Source organism: Lynx canadensis, chromosome D3 (assembly GCF_007474595.2).
Source record: "Lynx canadensis isolate LIC74 chromosome D3, mLynCan4.pri.v2, whole genome shotgun sequence".
Lineage (NCBI taxonomy): Eukaryota > Metazoa > Chordata > Mammalia > Carnivora > Felidae > Lynx > Lynx canadensis.
Window position 1 is genome coordinate 63,878,283 of NC_044314.2, and position 13,352 is coordinate 63,891,634.

At 38.3% G+C, this 13,352-nt stretch overlaps 1 protein-coding gene and 1 long non-coding RNA gene across 2 annotated transcripts; one reads left to right on the forward strand and one right to left on the reverse strand.

Annotated features, from left to right (window-relative positions):
* Positions 1 to 8,435: 8,435 nt before the first annotated feature.
* On the forward strand, positions 8,436 to 10,924 carry LOC115528043 (ankyrin repeat domain-containing protein 26-like). Its single transcript, XM_030335820.1, has 3 exons — positions 8,436 to 8,633; positions 9,172 to 9,386; positions 10,636 to 10,924. The coding sequence occupies exons 1-3, from the start codon at positions 8,436 to 8,438 to the stop codon at positions 10,910 to 10,912; spliced, it is 690 nt and encodes a 229-aa protein (XP_030191680.1). The 3' UTR covers positions 10,913 to 10,924.
* Positions 10,925 to 12,116: 1,192 nt separating this feature from the next.
* On the reverse strand, positions 12,117 to 13,188 carry LOC115528650. The gene is made up of 3 exons (XR_003973327.1): positions 13,128 to 13,188; positions 12,887 to 13,017; positions 12,117 to 12,689 (listed from the first exon to the last, which is right to left on the reverse strand). It is a non-coding gene; the product is annotated as an uncharacterized LOC115528650 (long non-coding RNA).
* Between the last annotated feature and the right edge of the window lie 164 nt (positions 13,189 to 13,352).

Here is a 13,352-nt window from a genome sequence, read left to right on the forward strand (position 1 = left end):
AATCAGGAGACTATAGATGCTGGAGAGGATGTGGAGAAAGGGGAACCCTCTTGCACTGTTGGTGGGAATGCAAATTGGTGCAGCCGCTCTGGAAAGCAGTTGGAGGTTCCTCAGAAAATTAAAAATAGACCTACCCTATGACCCAGCAATAGCACTGCTAGGAATTTATCCAAGGGATACAGGAGTGCTGATGCATAGGGGCACTTGTACCCCAATGTTTATAGCAGCACTCTCAACAATAGCCAAATTATGGAAAGAGCCTAAATGTCCATCAACTGATGAATGGATAGAGAAATTGTGGTTTATATACACAGTGGAATACTACGTGGCAATGAGAAAGAATGAAATATGGCCTTTTGTGGCAACATGGATGGAACTGGAGAGTTTGATGCTAAGTGAAATAAGCCATACAGAGAAAGACAGATACCATATAGTTTCACTCTTATGTGGATCCTAAGAAACTTAACAGAAACCCATGGGGGAAGGGAAGGGAAAAAAAAAGAGGTTAGAGTGCGAGAGACAAAACATAAGAGACTGTTAAAAACTGAGAACAAACTGAGGGTTGATGGGGGGTGGGAGGGAGGGGAGGGTGGGTGATGAGTATTGAGGAGGGCACCTTTTGGGATGAGCACTGGGTGTTGTATGGAAACCAATTTGACAATAAATTTCATATATTAAAAAAAAACAAGAAACTGAGAACAAACTGAGGGCTGATGGGGGGTGGGAGGGAGCGGAGGGTGGGCGATGGGATTGAGGAGGGCACCTGTTGGGATGAGCACTGGACATTGTATGGAAACCAATTTGACAATAAATTTCATATATTTAAAAAAAGAAAAAAGAAACAATGGCTTTGAATGACAGAGCGGACCAGATTGGACTTAGGAGATTTTTTCAGAACGTTCCATCCTAAAACAGAATACACGTTGTCTTCAAGTGTACATGGAATATTCTCAAGAATGGATCACAAACAAAAAACAGGCCTTAATTATTAAAAACAATACATGCAGGTTACATAACGTGCTACTACACTGGAATAGGTTAAGCAGGAAATACAAGAAGAAATTAAAAAAAATACGTGTATACAAATGGAAATGAAAAAACAATGGTCTGAAACCTTTGAGATGCTGCAAAAGTGGTCCTAAGAGGGAAGTACATAGCAATATAAGCCTACTTCAAAAAGCAAGAAAAATTTCAAAGAACCTAACCTTACACCTAAGGGAGCTAGAAAAAGAACAACAAATGAAGCCTGAAGCCAGCAGAAGAAAGCAAGTAATAATGATCAGAGCAGGGGGCCCTTGGGTGGCTTAACTGCTTAAGTGTCTGACTCTTGATTTTGGCTCAGGTCATGATCTCACAGTTGTGAGATCGAGCCCCGTGTTAGGCTCTCTTCTGGCAGTATGGAACCTGTCTGGGATTCTCTTTCTCCCTCTCTCTCTCTCTCTCTCTGCCCATCCCCCACTCATGTGTGGTCTCTCTCAAAATAAAATTAAAAAAAAAAAGAGATTAAAGCAGAAATGAATGATAGAGAAACAAAAAACAGATAAAACTAGAACAGATCAATGAAACCTCGAGCTGGTTCTTTGTAAAAATTAATAAAACTGATAAGGCTTTAGCCAGAGTAATCAACAAGAAAATAGAAAAGACCGAAATAAATAAAACCACAAATGTGAGAGTAGAAATAAGGACCAACACCACAGAAATACAAACATTTATGAGAGAATATTGTGAAAAAATGTATGCCAACAAGTTGGACAACTTAGAAGAAATGAATAAATTCCTAGAAACATATAACTTACCAAACTAAAACAAGAAGAAATACAAAATTTGAAAGAAATCAATAGCCAGCAAGGAAACTGAATCAGGAATCAAAAAACTCTCAACAAACACAAGTCTAGGACCAGATGACTTCAGATGTAAATTTTAACATGTAAAGAAGAGCTAATACAAAAAAAAAAGAAAGAAAAAAGAAAAAGTTTAACCTGTCCTTTTCAAATTGTTCCAGAAAAACATAAAAGGAAGGGAAACTTCCAAATTCATTCTATGCCAGCTTTACCCTGATACCAAAACCAGATAAAGACACCACAAAGAGAATTACAGGCCAGCATCTCTGATGAACATGCAAAATTCTTCAAGAAAATAAGCAAACTGAATCCAACAATACATTAAAAAATCATTCACCAGGAGCAGGGGCAGCTGGGTGGCTTCGTCAGGTAAGCAGCCAACTTCAGCTCAGGTTACGATCTCAATGTCCTTCGGTTTGAGCCCAGTTTCAGGCTCTGTTGACAGCTTGGACCCTGGAGCCTATTTCAGATTCTGTGTTTCCCTCTCTCTCTGTCCCTCCCTTGCTTGTGCTCTTTCTCAAAAATAAATAAACATTAAAAAAAATCGTTCACTATAACCAAATGGGATTTATCCCTGGTGTGCAGGGGTGGTTCAATATTTGCAAATCAATGAATGTGATACCTCATATTAATTTTCAAAAAAGCATAAAATCATATCATTGCAATAGATGCAGAAAAAGAATTTGACAAACTATAACAAACTATAACATCCATTCATGATGGATTTTTTTTATTTTATTATTTTTATTTTATTTTTTTTCAATATACGAAATTTATTGTCAAAATGGTTTCCATACAACACCCAGTGCTCATCCCAAAAGGTGCCCTCCTCAATACCCATCACCCACCCTCCCCTTCCTCCCACCCCCCATCAACCCTCAGTTTGTTCTCAGTTTTTAAGAATCTCTCATGTTTGGCTCTCTCCCAGTCTAACCTCTTTTTTTTTTTCCTTCCCCTCCCCCATGGGTTTCTGTCAAGTTTCTCAGGATCCACATAAGGGTGAAAACCTATGGTATCTGTCTGTCTCTGTATGGCTTATTTCACTTAGCATCACACTCTCCACTTCCATCCACGTTGCCACAAAGGGCCATATTTCGTTCTTTCTCATTGCCCTGTAGTACTCCATTGTGTATATAAACCACAATTTCTTTATCCATTCATCAGTTGATGGACATTTAGGCTCTTCCCATAATTTGGCTATTGTTGAGAGTGCTGCTATAAACATTGGGGTACAAGTGCCCCTATGCATCAGTACTCCTGTATCCCTTGGGTAAATTCCTAGCAGTGCTATTGCTGGGTCATAGGGTAGGTCTATTTTTAATTTTCTGAGGAACCTCCACACTGTTTTCCAGAGTGGCTGCACTAATTTGCATTCCCACCAACAGTGCAAGAGGCTTCCCATTTCTCCACATCTTCTCCAGCATCTATAGTCTCCTGATTTGTTCATTTTGGCCACTCTGACTGACGTGAGGTGATATCTGAGTGAGGGTTTTGATTTGTATTTCCCTGATAAGGAGCGATGTTGACCACCTTTTCATGTGCCTGTTGGCCATCCGGATGTCTTCTTGAGAGAAGTGTCTATTCATGTTTTCTGCCCATTTCTTCACTGGGTTATTTGTGTTTCAGGTGTGGAGTTTGGTGAGCTCTTTATAGATTTTGGATACTAGCCCTTTGTCCGATATGTCATTTGCAAATATCTTTTCCCATTCCGCTGGTTGCCTTTTCATGTTGTTGGTTGTTTCCTTTGCTGTGCAGAAGCTTTTTATCTTTATAAGGTCCCAGTAATTCATTTTTGCTTTTAATTCCCTTGCCTTTGGGGATGTGTCGAGTAAGAGATTGCTACGGCTGAGGTCAGAGAGGTCTTTTCCTGCTTTCTCCTCTAGGGTTTGGATGGTTTCCTGTCTCACATTCAGGTCCTTTATCCATTTTGAGTTTATTTTTGTGAATGGTGTGAGAAAGTGGTCTAGTTTCAACCTTCTGCATGTTGCTGTCCAGTTCTCCCAGCACCATTTGTTAAAGACACTGTCTTTTTTCCATTGGATGTTCTTTCCTGCTTTGTCAAAGATGAGTTGGCCATACGTTTGTGGGTCTAGTTCTGGGGTTTCTATTCTATTCCATTGGTCTGTGTGTCTGTTTTTGTGCCAATACCATGCTGTCTTGATGATGACAGCTTTGTAGTAGAGGCTAAAGTCTGGGATTGTGATGCCTCCTGCTTTGGTCTTCTTCAAAATTCCTTTGGCTATTCGGGGCCTTTTGTGGTTCCATATGAATTTTAGGATTGCTTGTTCTAGTTTCGAGAAGAATGCTGGTGCGATTTTGATTGGGATTGTATTGAATGTGTAGATAGCTTTGGGTAGTATTGACATTTTGTCAATATTTACTCTTCCAATCCATGAGCAGGAATGTCTTTCCATGTCTTTATATCTTCTTCAATTACCTTCATAAGCTTTCTATAGTTTTCAGCATACAGATCTTTTACATCTTTGGTTAGATTTATCCCTAGGTATTTTATGCCTCTTGGCGCAATTGTGAATGGCATCAGTTTCTTTATTTGTCTTTCTGTTGCTTCATTGTTAGTGTATAAGAATGCAACTGATTTCTGTACATTGATTTTGTATCCTGCAACTTTGCTGAATTCGTGTATCAGTTCTAGCAGACTTTTGGTGGAGTCTATCGGATTTTCCATGTATAGTATCATGTCATCTGCAAAAAGTGAAAGCTTGACTTCATCTTTGCCAATTTTGATGCCTTTGATTTCCTTTTGTTGTCCGATTGCTGATGCTAGAACTTCCAACACTATGTCAAACAACAGCGGGGAGAGTGGGCATCCCTGTCGTGTTCCTGATCTCAGGGAAAAAGCTCTCAGTTTTTCCCCATTGAGGATGATGTTAGCTGTGGGCTTGTCATAAATGGCTTTTATGATCTTTAAGTATGTTCCTTCTATCCCGACTTTCTCAAGGGTTTTTATTAAGAAAGGGTGCTGAATTTTGTCAAAGGCCTTTTCTGCATCGATTGACAAGATCATATGGTCATGATGGATGTTTTGAAGAGCAGCACACCTCAACAAAGTAGGCTTAGAGGAACCATACCTCGACATAATAAAGGCCATATATGGAAAATGAACAGCTAATATGATCCTAACTGGGGAAAAACTGAGAGAAAAACTTCTTAGATCTTGCTTCTAGTTATCTGCTTCTTCTCATTAGCACTGTTGGTTGTTAATAAATTAATCTTAACATTTATTACATCCTACTTTAATGGAGACCAACTTCTCCTATACAAGTTTATGTGTCTTGTCTCTTTTTTTTTTTTCATCCACTGTTCCATTTATCATTTTTGTTTCTTTCTTAACGAACTCCCCAAAGGTTAGATTTCTTTAGTTCACACATCTGTTAGGAAAAGCGTGGCCAGGACAGCTAGTGTCTGCCCCGCTCAGCTTCAGGTGGGGCAACTGAAAGGTTTGGGGCTGGATCCATTTGAAGACTTGTTCACTAACGTCTGGTTGTTGATGCTGGCTGTTGCCTGGGACTTCAGTTCAAGAGGCAGCAAAAACACTTAAACTGACACACCTAGACCCTCTTTGTGGCCTAGACTTCCTCACTAGATGGGGAGCTAGATTCCAAGTAAGCAGCCTGAGATACAGAGCAAGGCAGAATCTGTATCGCCTTTTGTCACCTAGGATTGGAATACACACAGCATCATATTCACATATTCTGTTCATTAGGAGCAAGCCACTAAGGTTGTTCCGTGGTCTTTTTTTTTATGGAATTAATATTTGAAACCTATGGACACCTTTAAAAAGCAGTATAATTTACCCACTGGCCACAAATGTTTGTATTCCTCCCACCTGAAAAATACATTCACTCCCCTCCCCCTCCAATACCTCCTGCAAGTCTCAGTTATCATGGCATCAGGTTCAGGGCTTGAGTCCAAGATCTTACCATCTTAATCAGGTGCAGTGGGGATAAGCTGCCTGGGTTATGGTATCTAAAGTATAGCCCCTTGAGTGCAAGTGTTCTCAATATGAGGACTTGAGAACGAAAGAGACAGTTATTTACCACTCACAAATGCAACATTCTAGTCAACTGCTGAAGACTCTCCCATTCAGAAAAAGAAGATGGGAAGCACCCTAGTCCATAAGAGTTTTGAAATACAGCCTGATGCATGCTGTCAGTTCTTAAGATAGGATTTAGTCCTAACCACGGGAATACTTTCTCCATGTCTCTTCCCTTTCTTTACTCTTTGAGTTCTTGGTTCCTTCCTTTTCATAAGGAATGACCTGTATTTGCAGCTGTTTTTTCATCCTGCTTCCTCCCTGTGGGACTTCTAAGACCCAAAGGCCTCTTTTCCTTTTGCACGATTTGGTCTCTTGTAGTCCAAGCTAGCAAATAGTATGTTTGCTACTATAAATCTCTTACCTTTTTTAGTTTTCTGTAAATAGTACTGGATTTCATGCCTTGTTGTAGCAAAGCGACCCTCCCAAGTCCTTTTGAGATCAGCTTTTCGCTTCAGGTTTCCTGTGAAGCTCTTATATGACAATGCCTTTAAAATTCGTCTACTCTTGGGGCTCCTGGCTGGCTCAGTTGGTAGAGCATGTGACACTTGATCTCTGGGTGCTGAGTTTAAGCCCCATGTCGGGTGTGGAACCTTCTTTAAAAAAAAAAATCTTATAGTCTTAAGATCCCTAAAGAAATTGGAGGCATACCTTGAATCTTTCTGTTATCCTGGTAGCACCCTGGATTTTCTCGTAACCCAAAAGCCATTTCTTCATGTTGGCATTATTTGCCAGTTCCACATGTAGAGAGGCTGTAAATGAGAAACAGATACTTGAACCCAGTAAGTCCTGGTTCCTTTCAGTTGCATAGTCTTTCTTTAGTTTCTCTTTCCTATCCGTTTTACTTTCAGGTATTTTGTAGCATGACTTCCCTTTCCTCCAGTGTCATTTTCTTCACTTGCTTAGAAACCCTTGCTGTCAGCCTCTTCACAGGCCATCAGGCTTCCACTAAGAGTCTTGTGGAGGCCCTGTTTGGGTCTCATTCTTATGCTTTTCTACATCTTTCCAGGTTCCACCTACCTCCCGGTTCAAAGGAAGTTTAGTTTTAGGTTTTTTTCAATAGCAGCACACCGGTTTTAGTATCAGTATCTGTGGTAGTAATTTACTGCTGCATAATAAGCCACCTCAAAGCCTAGTAGTTCAAAACAGCATTTATCTTGTTCACCAATCTTTAGTTTAGGCAAAGCAGAGTAGGGCAACTCATTTCTTCTTCATTTGGCATCAGCTGGCATAACTGGAAGCTGGAGACTAGAATCATCTAAAGGCTTGTTCGTGCACGTGTTTGGCTGTTGAGGCTGGCCTTTGGCTAGGACGTTGGCTAGTCTCAGCTGGAGTATCTACATGAAGACTCACTAGGTAGCCTGGGATTCCTCACAACGTGGTGGCTGGGTTCTAAGGGTGAGCTTCCCTAGACAAAGAAAGTCAGATGGAAGCTGTATCACATTTTCCAAGCTGGCCTTAAAAATCACAGCACTTCTGCATATTCTGTTCACTAGAAACCAGTTACTGAAGCTAGCATATATTTAAGGGGAGCGATGTTCACAGAAGTATCAACAAATTTATAAAACGACCACATCCACTCACCTTGTCTTACCAATCATATGTAACGGATGGAAGACCTTTCCAACTCAGCATCACTGAAACTCCAGCCAGTTTTGTTGTTGTTGTGGTTGTTGTTGTTGTTGTTGTTTAGTATGATCTCTTATTTTCTAGAAAGTAACAAAGGATTACAAGATAACAGTGTTGAAATAAGTTTTTATTTTGCCTCAAAAAAATATGTGGATTATCCAATTAAAGTTTTATACTGGAAGATGTGATTTCTTAACCTGGAGAATCATTTCTCCTGGGAATGCAGTTCAAATTAGCATTAAAACATTTGCAGCTCAGAAAAAGGCCGTGGCATTAGAATCATTACCTATAGATTCACGAATTAGAGTCTTATTTTCAGAGTCTTATCTTGGGACGTATTTTTGGACGCGGGCAAACATAAGTCAATATGATATTGCTAAAACTTCTTTAAAAATGATGGAGTGTTAAGATGGGGGAAGGGCTAAGAGACTTTCTCCTAAGAGGGGACTTATTTTATGAAAGAAAGATATGAAACAATGATAGAAAAATAAAAGTATAGAATCAAGTGCAAATGTTGTGTAGTAAAGACAATGATAGCAAAGATCTATTTCAGTAACACCTGATGGCTTTAAGTTTGCTCTTGATTTTCTGAGTTGTTTAAGGTTCCACATTCTAAGACAGGTAACATTTTATTGCAAATGAGTTTATTTAAAATTTTGAGTGCCTGGCTGGCTCAGTTACTCTTGATCTTGAGATTGTGAGTTCAAGCCTCACACTGGGCTTAGAGATTACTTAAAATCTGAAAACAAATTTTGATCGTAGTTTTGAGTTAGACTCTTTCCACTCCACTTCCAAACTATAGTGTTTTATTCATGCAGGCTGCTGTCCTTACAACAGAACTGGAAACTACATCTTCAAAATGTCTACACCTGGATGCAAAAAATCAAATTCTTCAACAAGAGTTATTATCAATGAAAGCTTTCGAAGAAGAACGTGAAAAACTAGAGAGCAATAACAAGAAGTTACAACGAGAAGTAGTAAAATTGAAACAATTTATGGAAATGAATATGGTAGAACGCAGTCAAGTGGAACAGTATAAACGGGAGATTGAAGAAAGAGCACGACTGGACATAGTACAAAAATTACACGAAGTCAACCTGTTTTTACAGGTTAATTGATTGATCTGTAATGTGCTTTCGTTCATTTCACTGCAAATTACATTTTGGATAGGTGTATTGTACGGGTTTCCTCTACTTGCTTTATGGAAATTTGTAGATTTCTGGAGGCATTTGTTCCTCCCTATAAAGATTTCAGTTTTCATCATTGTTCCTACTAAATCGAGAGGATGAGAAAAAATGATGATTTAAACAACTAGTCTCAGTATGAAGAGGAAAAGAAAACTTATGATTTAAAAATTGCACTCTACTTGGATTATTCTTAAGTTTATTGTTGACTTTTAAAATTTTGTCATTGATTCTATTATTTGAATTATCAGATTGCGTGAATACTAATACAAGAATGATTGAACTTTAATTTTATAAATCATATTTAATTCAGTTGACATTGATGATAAATATTTTACACTTGGGCTTTTTTTTTTTCCTTTAAAATTGCTCTCTGAATCATTGACTCAGAACTAAAGGAAACAGGTATAATTAATTATTCAGATTATAGCTATTTTAAAACTATCCTGTCAATTTGCTTTAGGCACAAGCAGCAGCTCAAGAAAACTTGGACCAGTTAAGAGAAAATGCTCATGCTTCAACGAGAAGTCAAATGGAACTTAGAATTAAAGATCTGGAATCTCAGGTCTCTACAATGAAGACGTCTCAAGATTCTACTAAAACAGAGTTGGAAACCTACAGGCAACTCTACCTAGAAGAATTAAAAGTTAGAAAGTCCTTGAGAAATGAGCTGAACACGTAAGCCAAAACAGAATCATAGACAAGAAATTTAGCTTATTAATTTGCCTCTAAAGCATAATTTCTGTGGAGCCAAGATCATGAGATGAGTAGGAAGTGAAAGCCAACTAGATCGTGTAATTTTGGAAAATGATGTTTCTAAGTGAACTTACCTTTGAAATGTTAGTCCAGGACAGTTTGCATCCCTCCTCTTCTTTTTGGTTTTACAGGACCTCTTCTCCCACCCCACCCCACCCCCGCACCCCCTGCCCTGTATATTTTCCATTGATCGGATCTGCTAGTCTTTAAGTGCATTGTTTGAAGCTTTCTCATTTAGAAGCATATTATTATAAAATTGCTTGTCAGAAGTACCCTAAATAGAAATGTCGATGAGTTCATTTTTGGAAGATGACATCTTTAACCTAAAAGGTCAAGTACTACTACTACTCATCCTGGCAGCTTGGTACATTTATTCTCTTGATTGTGAACTTTGGTATTATTACTAGAGTGGGCCTTGAGACAAACTATCCTTTATGGTTTTTCTACTTTACATAATGGCATACATGTGAAATACAGAAAGACTCACACAGGGCTGAAGGGGAGTAGAGTTCCCAAAGTGGCTAAAAAGAGCACCGTGGTGGGAGGGAGGTATGTGGAAGACTGAAGACAGAAAGGGCAGATTCTGCCTCCAGTGCCTTGGTAACTGTTATAAGCTAATTGCCTCTGTAGCTGTTTTAATTCTTTCTGATCACACGTCTGCCATCTACTATCTTCCCTAGAGATTGTTGGTCTCAGTGATTCCTCGGTGTCAAATGCTCAGTTTCTTTGAGATAGTAAGTGAAATGTACAAGAGTGGTGAAAGCAAACGCTTGAAAATGTCTTTGAGGGATGGTTTATTTTTATATCTGTAAACAGGTTTACTAAATATAAGTGTGTATATATACTGGCATCCTGAAGGATGTTGTCAGTACAGCCATTCCAGAAGACAGCAAGTATTATTCGTTAAGCCATGTACATCACTGATAGCCACTTCTCTCCCTTCCCTAATTTGAATGGTTAGTTAGGGATCCCCCTGGAAACATAAGTATTTCTTTAGAACAATTTTAAAAGTATAATTTTAGATAGTAGGTGTGCTCTGTCACATGTTCAGTGTTAAAACACTGTTCAATGGCAAATGCTATTTACTATTATGGAAACTTAAAAAGATGTAAGTCATTTAGGAATGATTTAGGGAAAAAGAAAATGTATTTGTGTTTTTTAATCTTCACAGGACTAATGAGAGACTGTCAGAGAGCAATACAAAACTTCTTGAGGAGAGACAGCAGCATCAAACTTCACTCAGGACTCTTACTATGAGCCTAGGCCTGGAAACACCTTATTGTGGACATTTTGAAAATAATTCAGTGCTCAATGGAAACCTTACTCCAGGAAGAAACTTAGTGATTCCTACCTTAAACCCACGGCCGTCATATGCCTACTGGGAGACTTCCTTGTGGAAGGTTAGTTATATTATCTGTTTTACTTTGGGTTTCAGATATCTGATATAATTGTTGCTTTTAATTTGGTGAAATTCTGAGTTGTTTATCTAACTAATACATACGAAGTAAAAGTCATAATTGTATGTGCTAAGAAAGAACTGAGGTAAATTTTATATATATATAAATTTTACACACACACACACACACACATATATATATATATATATATATATATATATATTAGTCCCTTGATCTCTCATTTCCAAGAGATACTTATTTTTATTTTATTTTAGCGAGAGAATGAGTGAGTGCATGCAGGGGAGGGGCAAAAGGAGAGGGAGAAAGAGAATCCCAAGCAGGTGTCATGCTCAGCACTGAGCCGAATGTGGGGCTCAGTCTCAAAACCATGAGATCATGACCTGAATCAAAATCAAGATTTGGACACTGAAAACAACTGAGCCACCCAGGTGCGCCACAAGAGACACCTAGTATTAACTGTATTCAATAAATATAACTAAACTGACCCATGTTAAATTTCTTGAAAAGCTTTCATTTAAATTTGATTTTAGAAAGTAAATGTTATTGCCTGTTGACCACAGGTACACTTAGATGCTTGGACTTATTTTCAGTTGGCAGTGGTTCATAAACATTTGAAGGTTTTGCTATCACCCAGTTTTTGCACCACTGTATGTCAGTGAATGATCGTCCTCCAAACACTTAACGACATATGAATGTTTACTATTTAAAAGAATCCAAGGGGGTGCCTGGGTGGCTCAGTCATTTCAGCGTCTAACTCTTGATCTCAGCTCAGGTTTTGATCTCAGGGTCATGAGTTCAAGTCCTGCATTGGGCTCTACACTAAGCATGGAGGCTACTTTAAACAAAAAAAAAGAACCCATGGTAAGTCCTTTTTTATGAATTAAATCAACTTGTAACACTAAAAAGGTTAATTTCTCTTTTAAGTTAAATTTTTGCTATGTTCTTACATGAGAATACATCTTTAATTGCTCTCTTACTTATGGCACTCTTTTTTCTTTTTCCTTTTTTTTTTGACTAATAGCACCTCTGTTTCAATTTTTATAAAATATCTTGCTGAGCGATTGTACAGCATTTTATAAATAGCTAAATCAAGCAAATATTTGAATTTTTAAAATGAAGCTTTTATTTCTTCAAATGAGTTCTTTGCCCGTTTCTCTTTTCTTTTTCTGGAACCCCTTGAATGCAAGTATTATTACACTGGATGTTGTCCCACAGGTCCCTTAACCTAGTCTCATTTTTAAAGTTCTTTTTTCTTTTTGTTTTTCAGCTTGGATGATTTCTACTACCCTGTCTTGCAAATTGTTGATCTGTTCTTCTGCATCTTCTTATCTGCTGTTGATTCCCCCAGTGTATTTGTCATTTGTTATTGTATCCTTCAGCTCTGATTGGTTCTTTTTTATATTTTCTATCTCTTTGTTGATGTTATCACTGGATCCATTCATTCTCCTCCCAAGTTCACTGAGCATCTTTATGACCTTTACTTTGAACTCATCTCTTATCTCTGTTTTTTTTTTCTTAGACTTTTTTCTTAGTTTTGTTAGTTTTTTTTTCCTTAGGTTTTGTCATGTTCTTTCATTTGGAAGGTATTCCTCTGTGTCCTCAGTTTGTCTGACTTTCTATGTTTGTTTCTATAATGGTTTCTTTCAACTTTTTCTCTTTTGAGTGGGCGTTGCTTTTGAACAATGTACATTAGTTATGAAGTCAAGGAAGAAGAGAATGTTTCTGTAAGTGTTGTCTAGTCATTTTTCTTGGTGGAGCTGTGACAGGTGACACTGGGTAGGCGACAAGTAACACTGCTCTTCTCTTTCTAAATTCGGAACACAGGAGACAGGGAGATAGAGAGAAACTTAGTAGCTTTATTACTAATACACACTAACAAATTGGAGGATATGATTTAGGTTATGTTAGCCACACTGGGCTTCCTCCTAAATTGGGCACTTCCCCACACAGTTGTAAATTGAGGAAACAAATGCTTGACACCCACCCTGGGGGCAGGGTGCTTACCACAGAGCTGAGAGCAGACCCAAATTCATGTTACTGTGGGCAGGCACATCTTTTCAAAGAGGAGATTCAGAAACACATAAGCACTGCTTAGCTCCTTCTCCCAAATTCACCCGTTAGGTAAGTCTCCCTTCCTGTCGGGAGGGAGAGAGAGATAAGTCCAAATGTGAGAAGTGAAAGTTCACCTATTATTTCTGACTGGATTTAAATTATAAATAAAGCGAATTGTGTCTTTTGTACATACCAACTAATGATGAGAGGTTAGACAGAAGCATGCTAGATGGGAAAGAGAAATCTGTGTTGGGTTTTAAATTTTGCTATAAATAACCACACCATGGGTTCACTCATTTGTTGATTGATTTTGATAAACCAAATTTTCTTTGGAAGAAATTAATCATCTTTCAGGAAGAATTTCCTCAGTTTCAGCTTTCTTGCTTTACCTAAAGATTTTCTCTCTCAAGTTCTCTGT

Excerpts from the sequence above, each read along its gene's own strand:
- LOC115528043 (XM_030335820.1), top strand. The coding sequence starts at position 8,436 with ATGAAAGCTTTCGAAGAAGAACGTGAAAAACTAGAGAGCAATAACAAG. Across the intron at positions 8,634-9,171 it reads AAGTCAACCTGTTTTTACAG|GCACAAGCAGCAGCTCAAGA; the intron begins GTTAATTGATTG and ends AATTTGCTTTAG. Across the intron at positions 9,387-10,635 it reads TTGAGAAATGAGCTGAACAC|GACTAATGAGAGACTGTCAG; the intron begins GTAAGCCAAAAC and ends TAATCTTCACAG.